Genomic DNA, 9,688 nt, shown 5'->3' on the forward strand with positions numbered 1-9,688 from the left:
ATTCTCTATTGTCTGAAGATAGATTCTCTATAATTTATGTAATTTATTCGTCGAGAATTGATATATAAAGACTTAAATAATAAATTAATTGAAAAATAATTTGCGACTAGTATTGAAAATTTCAATGAAAAGCATATGTATATAGTTTACGCTTCGAGAATTATATGTATTGAGAATATGTATTTGCGCCGATTCTTTGTCCCGCTTGTTATGGCATACGTGTTATAATGATCCTCTAACAATGCTTTCAGGTATGATATTGTATACATTCATCCAGTTTCATTCGACGCCGGTGTCACGTAAAATGGATACTTGGGTTGCGAGAGAAAAGAAAGCTGAGTCGTAGCCCAACTATTAATTCTCTTTTATCGAACTTTATTATGACTTTGGCACTTACAGTAGAATAACGTTGAACAGAGAAAGGGGTGTTATACAAGAACAGCAACTAGAACGAGAACTCCCCGGGCTGGGTGAAGTCTCGGCTTATATACACCCTGGCTTGGGGATGTTGGGGGGTTTGGTGTGGATTCCAAGGAGTCCGAAAGTCGGGGTTGGTGCCTTATCTCTGATGGGGACTAAGATGCGTCGCGGCGTTGGCGTCCGACAGTCGGGAGTCGATGTCTTTTCTCTGAAAGGTAATTGGTGTCACACCGGCAATCGTTACGTCGGTTTTCATAGGCCTTGGCATCGTGTTTTGTGGATGCGCAATGGTCCATAACGTCTTCGTGTGGCAGAGGGTAAGAACATATCGCTATTAAAAAAGAAAACGAACACGTTCAAACACGTCTAAATCATCTTTTATGTGTATTTTACCCGGAAATCATTTTGTCATGAAATTTTGTTTTTCAGAGTTACCATAATTTATCTGGTAGAGTTCATAAAAATTTTTCTGAAATCAATTGCAAGCTTTTAGGAAACCAGGATTTTTCACATTTTTAAGAAGCGTTATAATTATATTGCTGATCTTTATACGTTCGTGCGAAATTGAAAAGTACGCAAATGGCGCAAAATGCATAAAATGCGCTAAAATATACGTATATAAGAAAATAAATCTCGATTAAAATTTTATTTCTTTGATTATGTTCGTAAAACTACAAACTTGTATAAAAATACGCATTCTAGTTATAAGTGTTAAAACATTCGATCTAGTCCTTATCACATTCATGAAAACCTCCATTTAATCATTCGTTGTATCAACAAACATTCATATGCAAAACTTACCACCTACCACATCTTCCGCGTATTAATATAATCCCCTTTTATAAATTATACACTTTAGAGTGGACTGGTTGGGTCAGAGTGATATAAGCTTACAAGTTCTCGAGGAGTTCTACCGCAGTTACATTTACGTTTGCATAATTTCACCGAAAAAGATACTCTGTAGAATGACAGGTTCGTTTGTTTATGTGATCCGCGATCGCAACTATTTCAAGGGGGTTTTATAAATAACCATACACACGATATTCAGTGTATTTTCGTATTCTCGTTTATTTTTGGGAGATTTGTAAAACTGTTGAACAAAATAATTGAGTAACGATTATTGTTACGCCACCTAAAACATCTGCACGCCAGCCCGCGCGACCGGACAACAACCGCCTGCGTAACGTCACTTCGACCCTCAATAAACCTAAGGACCCACCATAACTTTCACTTCCCTGCATTGTTTCGCCATATGTCTTCAATCCGTTTGTCTTGAAGCATTTCTAAAGCTTAAAAATATTCTCGAAACACAGTCGGTTTTAGAGGTGTCCTTGGGTTTATTAGTCGCACTTAAAACACGGAGAAAGCGGGTATGCACCCATTAGGAAAATCCGAATAGCCCTGTAATGAAACAAGCTAGGTTTTTCTCACGCACACAGTCATCTACGCACCACGATGGTAGGAGACTCCCTACTCATCCCTTCGAGCACTAGTGCAGGTCATGACCAATCGACACCGCGGTTCGTTACCCTCACTTTTCCTAACGAAAGTGGGACCAACGAATCCGCGTTCTTTAGGCACAGGGGCACACCCATACCGAACTTTTCTTCCGTATTAAAAAAAAGAGCGACAGACAGTCTACCAACTAACGCCTAACGCGGCAGTCTACACATAGCGCGAGAGTCGCATACTTCACGCAAATCTTTTGTCGGTTCTCGGTGTTGTCGAACATACATCTTCTCTCCTAAACATATCATAGTGCTAAGTCCATTGATACATTAATTTCCATTATAAGAGCCCTGCTCTAGCGTACATATCTATCGCATCTTCGTGCGACAAGTTGTTAACTATTTATTTCCCTACGTCAGTGTAATCTAAGTGTTGGAAATATATACTTTATAATTCTGTGAATCACAGTGTTATACAAACTCAATCACCCCTTATTATCTCAACGGAAATCAGGGGATCGATCAATTCGTGGTGTCGATTGTTATAATCGTAACGGGGATTTACGACACCCGTTGACGTCTCTCCTCGCGATTACGTCCCCTCGCAATTGGTCGAATTTACAATTATATTTGCTGAGAAAAGGTCTTTTTCTCTGTACACCTCCTTCTACTTCAAGCATGTAGTATTGACAATAAGATTGATAATGGCTGAAAGTAATCCAAAAGAGTTTTCACCATGGTTATCGGTAACGAAAAAGATTTGAATCATCTTTAATACTTATTCATAACTAGAATCATTTCAACTAAAATGTAAATTCTTATATTATAACTTTTTTAATTTGTTATGGCCCCTGACTACAACCTAACCTATCATTCTTATTTCGTAGGAGAAGACGAATGCCGTGAAGGCGCTAGCGCGCGAACAGTGCGAAGCGGCGGTACAGCTGCAGCGTCAGCAGCAGCTGCAACAGCACCAGAACCAGCACCAGCTACAACAGCAACAACAACTACGTGGCCCGTTAACCATCCACCATGCTGGCTGCCCAACGAAAGTCGGGCCCGTGACGAACCAACTAAATACCAGCCACGCAACGCACGGCCGAGCTGCACAGTACCCACACTATCATCACCATCATCATCATCGACACGTGTCAATGTCTCCACCGCCCTTGTTGCTCTCATCGCCAGCTCCGATCGCGGCGACGCACAATCATCTGAACGTGAGCGGACACAGAAACGTGGTTACGCCACCGGATACACCAACAGATAGATCGCCACCGAGTCCTGGAAATAAGCTAAATAGATCGCAGCATTTGCCACGGGAAGCAACCGGCAGCGTCAGTCCTGGTCTTCCGGCTGCCACATTGGCTCTAAGTAGCGCAGCAACCACCAATAGTCCGCATGAATTGTCCACGTTAGTTTAGAAATTTGGTCCGAACATTATATCTTCACATAGGATTGGAGATTAATAGTTGATAGTTAATTTACACATCGATCTTTTATTTGTAAATTGGGTCGTGGTTTAGAGTTGGTTTGTAAAAATTCGGTCCTAATTGTTAAATGATGAATATTGATTAAGAATAATAGGCATTGATGTACCAATCTTTTTTTAACTTATATACTTGAGCACACGCATTGGAGATTTCACTTTTATTCAGTGAAACAGCAACTTCATTACTCGCTTATTCAATACGACAATTGCATATATTTCATGGACATTTTAACAATGTTTTGAATAATTTCTAACGGTACAATTGTGATGAAGTGAAAAAAATCGTGATAAGAAACAGAGAGAAAAGTTGCTCGTTAATGAATATTCACCAGAAATAAAGTAATTTCTAAAGAATATCCCGAAGACGTCGTAGATATTACGAAAGGAATGATTAATTTATACCCGCGTGTATCTTGCCATTACCATACTATTATTATTATTATTAATATTGTTAGTAGTACTCGATTACATTATTATTAATATTAATATTATTGCCTTATTATTATTTATGTTATGGAACCTCTAGTCCTAGGTTACTTTCGCTGCCACGAAAGGATAAGATTTTCGAATTTTTGTAAAAAAGCACGAATAACATTTGTATTTGTGCTGGATTAAGTTTGATAATTGAAAATTGAGTTTGATGATAACATTTTTTTCGTATTCGCTTTGGTAAATATTAGTTTTATTTAAAATTGAACAAAGCATTTTATGTTTTTCAAATACGGTACATAATCGTAATATCGAATTTTGTAAACTGATAGTAAGAAACTCTATAATTCGAGACTGGAACTTTGTTCAAGTTCACATTGAACGTAAACTGACTTAATTTTGTTATTTAAGCGTGTATACTATACGTGTTTGTTCCTTCTTCTCTTGTGCGCAGGCTATGGCTTAATTACTTCCAATAAACGCAGTTATATCGAATCAGATATTAGGATTATTTAAACAAGAGATTAAAAACTAAAAAGTATTGTTTTTATACTGCATATGTACATATGCAATATGAACGACAGTTTGTGTAATAATATGTACCCCTCTTCTTAGTTTACTTTTGTATATTTTGCGACATTTGATATTAATTTTAAAGAGGAACGTACTTACACTTTATCTTTGTAATTAAATGTGAAATGAAAGAAAAGAAATGACATGAGAAAAGGAAATTCGATGTATGAGTATATACGAATTGACGGAATTAAAATTTAACGCTATATTTAAATAGGAGACGTGAAATATCTTGTCATCTTAAAATAACTTGATCATTCCTATTCTTTTACATAAAAACACTTTTCGACTGTAACTTAAGAAACATGTCTGCTAACGTGAAACGTGCCAGAAAAAATTAACAACTTCCATTAAATTGGCAAATTTCTCATTAATATCGTAAAACTCGCGTTTACAAAGATCAGATCAGTGTACATAATATACAAAACAAATGCAGAATATATAAATATAGCACATACGTTCTGAATTATATTCGAATTGGGCAGGGTAACCAAGTGAAAATATGTAAATTTCACGATGTGTAATGTACACTTTATCGAACTTGTAAGTAGTGTAGAAATAGAATATTTTACACGTAACAAAATATACAAACGACAATACACAAGTTAAATTATTTGTTAGATCCATGTATAACAAGCATAGTACAAAAGTGTTTTAGCTTTATGTACTGGTAATTATGAGAAATACCAACTTAATAGATGTATTTGGTATGTACCTAGTTAAGAAAACAATAAATTATCCTGAACAGATAAAGCGTTTAGTAGCTTGTGAAGTATGAATTTTCGAAAACGTAAGTATTTTATATCTAAGTAGTTAAGAAACGCGAGCAAGGGAAATCAAACAAAGGAACAAAGTTTTTTTGTCTTAAAAATATTTAATTTGTTGTTCTATTATCCGAGGTTAGAAGCGATAATGTACAAAATCTGAATAAATAAGATTCTTCAATATTATTGAATTTTAATTCTAGGGTAAAGTAATATATCCGCATATTTTATTTATATACAATATGTATAAATAATGATGTGATTTGACTAATTTTGTTGAAAGAATATTTGTACTTTTTACGTAAAACTTCAGTCTTTTACAAACTTTCTTGTAATTAATAAACCAGTAAACACAATATTAATAAAATCTATTAAAATTATAAACAAACTCATAAGTTTTAATTTTAGTCCTTAAAGGTTGAAATATTTTGCTCCAATGTCGAGACATTTGTTTTAATCCAAAACATTACTATACTGAATCGATAATGTTGCATGTGCCACGAAAATGATGATAGTGTCAGATAACTTGTTGTGAAACGGAAAAGCATTGCATGTACATTTCTGTTGTTTTGTTGACCATGAGTTTGATGATCTTTTAAACTTGCCCATAGCTAAGAAATCAAACAGTATATCTAAACGAAATTAATTTCAAATTATTTTTTAGGTTCTAAGCTTTTATCTAATCTTTCAGAAGTTGCAAAATTTATTCCACAAGAGTCTTTTTTATCATAACCAAGTACACATCTTAAAACCATTTAAGTCTTCCTTAGTAATTTCTTCTTATCTTTAATAGTAACGAAAATAATTTAGATGAACGTTTTAAAATTGACACCCTGTATATTAAAAATAAAAGATATATTTTCTTCATAATTGGATAGGCTTTTTACAATGGCAATGTACAAATATCAAAATTGCAATTATACTATAACATATGTATATATATAAGCTTCACATTTAAACACAAGATTCTTTATTATATTTTTTTAATACCAATATTTTAATAATTATAACAAGGGTTTTTTTAACAAGAGATGTATAACATTGTATACAAATTTTCAAAAACCTATAGATAATTTCAGTTATGCTCTTGCATCATTAATTGTTGATGGAACTCTTACCTCAATTCCATCTAGTTCCTTAGACATTACTATTTGACAGCCTAGCCGTGACCTGAAATTAAATATTATATAACTGAATATGTCAATAAATATATTTATTGCTATACAAATTAATACTAATACACAATAAGATTTCTATTTATCCATTTGAAAATCAACATTGTAAATATGCTAATTCAAACATAGATTTGTAATGATTATAGGGTCGTAAATAAAAAACTATGAAAATTTATTATAATTTCAGTTTCGTAGTATTCAGAGATAGCGATTTGAAATTCTACATTGAGATGCAGATTTCGAAGTACCCAATACTAACCTGTTTTTACATAAATTTAAATAGAAAAATTCACTTTATAAAATATTAAAAGGTAATAGAATTAATAATGTGAATGATTTGATACTGATTATTATGAACTAACGTATCTGTTAATTCATATGCTAAATCCAACATGTCTAATTCTTCATCTGTTGGTTTGTCAGGAAGTGCATCATAAACTTCTTTCGAAAATATTAAATGGCACGTACTACAAGTTAATGTTCCTTCACAAGCACCTATATCAATTATATTTTAATATTACAACATACTTATATAATAAAGTATCAAAAGTTAAAAATAATAAGAATATTAAACTTGATAAAAATTAAAATTTTCAAATATTTTCTACCTCAAAATTATTTATTTTAAATTAAGTAAATTATGCTTCTTTAAAACATACCATATCCATCTAAATCAATTTCATTATTTACTACTATGTCTAATATAGTATCTCCAACTTTCCCTTTTGCTTTGATTCTCTCTCCACTTGCTTTAACAAACGTTATATTTACTCTGAAAATAATATTTATGAAAGATAAAAATTATCTCAATATAATTTTCTTTATTTTTTGTGTTTCTTCAATTAATCTTCTCTTAATTATACCTTAATTATATGTATCACTTATGATAATAGAAATAATTTAAAAATAAGATATACTTGTCTTAATAATACATAAATAAAATTCGTATATCATATATTTATAACAGTGTTATATTTTTAGTTGTTCACTGTCAATGTTGTTCTTATTAATACTATTCTATTAATGCTATGTTATTTTTCTAGATGTTATACTCCTACAAAGAGAAAAATTTCTTAGACATTATTATTAGCATTATTATTTTGACACCAATTTTATATTGGAAGGTAAGTACTGAAATTCTATTAAAAAAAGAAGGAAAGCACAAGAAAATTTGTATCACTTACTCTTGTTTTTCTGAAAGTGGTTGCGTGGTCGATATTCCTCTTGTTGCCTGCAAAAAGGGCAACGTTGTGTTGCTTGTATATTTTGAATAATTTGATGCAATACCGAGAATTGATCTCGAAAATTTTTGTAATTGATTTACTAACGCCATTCCACTGTCATAAATATCATGAGTATGGGACACCCTGACCGAACACCAGATAAGTATTGCGGAAAATATCAATTGGAGATCAATTGTACTTTGTACAAAAACTTCCACGGCATTCTTCGGCTGCTATACTGGGACGTTCCCTTACTGTGATAGGTTATAAAACGATTCCTAACACAAGTGACGTATCTCTACCGGACACGTGCTCTTCGGGCCACACGTTTTATGATACAAGACCAGCAAAATGATCAATGTGTAATTTTACATATCTTACATTTTTTTCCAAATGAAATATTGTTTTTATTAAACGTTTAAAACCTCAGGCAACATTTATTTCATCTGATTTCAGTTTTACAAATATATATCTATAATACATATCTGTATAAATTACGGTCTGGTTATATCAAACAGGGACCGACACTCGCTAGGGAAAACTGCCCAAAAATTGAATCGTAAAAACCAATATGAAAGACAACAAATTTCTCGTTCTGCGGAACAAATAGAAATGAGCAGAGTATCTTTATCTTTATCTGAGACATTCAAAGCGTATCACGCATACGCTAAACATGAAGAAAACTTTCTTGTCTTCCATGTTCATTTTTCCCTTTCCATTGCCGAACGGTTTCTTCTATATTTATTTATATGTTCGTGATTGATGCTATTGACAACATACAACTAAGGGGAAATACGAATAGTAATAGATATATGTATAATTCATTATGCAATTTTATAGAATTAAATCTTATTTATCTTCAGATATAAAAACTATATTTACCAGCTGAAACACTAACGCATATGCAGTATAATATAATCTACTTAACAATCTCGTTTTAGTTATAATATGTGATTAATTCTTTTGCTATTTCGCTATAAACAGTTTCTTGTGCATACAATATTTTTTATAGTATTCTAATATATTGTTAGATATTGTAAAGAAAGTAAAATACAGTTATTGAAGTTTGGGAACATTCAATGTTAACCTTGCTTCAAAAAATAATCTTTCGAATGAATGGGGAATAGATTTTTAGTATTATAGTTGGTATAATGTCATCATTGTTTACAATGTGTTAGAGTTAAAGAAATGAGACAAATTAATATTTCAGAAGCAAATTCAATATTTAAATGATGTTATTTTAAAATGGCAGATGATATGAATGTTCTTTTTATACGAGGAAATGGAAACGTATGTATGGTAATGGAAACGTAATGGTTTTATCATTATTTTAGTACAAGATCTTAGCATAATAGTAATTAACAGTATCCATTACCTTTTGGTCAATTTTTGAAAAATAACATATATGATAATTTGCAATAGTTTGATAATAAAATACTTGTATCAATATTAATAACGTATAATTTGCTATCTCAAAAGGATACAGACGCAGCCAATGATAATGTTTGGGGATAGTGCATTAATAGAAGCATATGATAAAGCAATAAATTTAGCAAAAGAAGAAGTTATCAATCGAATGGGAATGGATGTTGGAAATTCTCAACCGAAAGAAAACCTACAAAATCTTAAGCAGCCTAAACACGCAAGTAAATTACACAAGGTTGTGATTTTGATAGAATATTACAAATTTGATACAGAATATTATTAAATATATTGATTAAGAAGCAAATTATTTTATTTTGCTATTTACTTATATTTATTTGTATACACATCTTTTCTCTATAGAAATGGATCATAGGAGCACCTTATCGTGCAATATACTCAGAGGATGGAGAAATTTATGAAGCTATAATATCAAAAATTTATGAAAACAATGGCACGTGTTGAAATGGTTACCACTTCTAAGAAAACTCTACATCTGGTCTTTTTTAGTTTTCTCAAGCACTGAAGCCATCGACAGCGTGTAGACAAAAGACTGCGACGAAGTCAGGCCATAAACAGTAGACAGGCGACGTTGGCTTCGGGGGTTTTCAGTTATTAGGTAACACAGCTAGCGTGCGGATCTGGACCAGCTCAAATTGTATTTTTACTTATTACACTTCTATTTAAATATATTTTCTACCTTACAATTTATCCGCGTGTTTTCTCTGTTTACACACCGAAT

General features: G+C 32.3%; 3 protein-coding genes across 3 annotated transcripts; 2 read left to right on the plus strand and 1 right to left on the minus strand.

Annotated features, from left to right (window-relative positions):
- Positions 1-623: 623 nt before the first annotated feature.
- On the plus strand, positions 624-3,583 carry LOC117239240 (dual specificity tyrosine-phosphorylation-regulated kinase 1A-like). The gene is made up of 2 exons (XM_033504691.1): positions 624-737; positions 2,756-3,583. The coding sequence occupies exons 1-2, from the start codon at positions 708-710 to the stop codon at positions 3,290-3,292; spliced, it is 567 nt and encodes a 188-aa protein (XP_033360582.1). The 5' UTR covers positions 624-707; the 3' UTR covers positions 3,293-3,583.
- A 2,530-nt stretch (positions 3,584-6,113) lies between these two features.
- LOC117239239 (adrenodoxin-like protein 2, mitochondrial) lies at positions 6,114-7,866 on the minus strand. Its single transcript, XM_033504690.1, has 4 exons — positions 7,486-7,866; positions 6,961-7,073; positions 6,664-6,796; positions 6,114-6,296 (listed from the first exon to the last, which is right to left on the minus strand). Exons 1-4 carry the CDS (start codon positions 7,632-7,634, stop codon positions 6,206-6,208), a joined length of 486 nt encoding a protein of 161 aa, XP_033360581.1. The 5' UTR covers positions 7,635-7,866; the 3' UTR covers positions 6,114-6,205.
- A 1,159-nt stretch (positions 7,867-9,025) lies between these two features.
- Positions 9,026-9,411, plus strand: LOC117239241 (survival motor neuron protein-like). Its single transcript, XM_033504692.1, has 2 exons — positions 9,026-9,184; positions 9,310-9,411. The coding sequence occupies exons 1-2, from the start codon at positions 9,026-9,028 to the stop codon at positions 9,409-9,411; spliced, it is 261 nt and encodes an 86-aa protein (XP_033360583.1).
- Positions 9,412-9,688: the final 277 nt, after the last annotated feature.

Source organism: Bombus vosnesenskii, unplaced genomic scaffold (assembly GCF_011952255.1).
Source record: "Bombus vosnesenskii isolate JDL3184/JDL3185 unplaced genomic scaffold, Bvos_JDL3184-5_v1.1 scf7180000013892, whole genome shotgun sequence".
NCBI lineage: Eukaryota > Metazoa > Arthropoda > Insecta > Hymenoptera > Apidae > Bombus > Bombus vosnesenskii.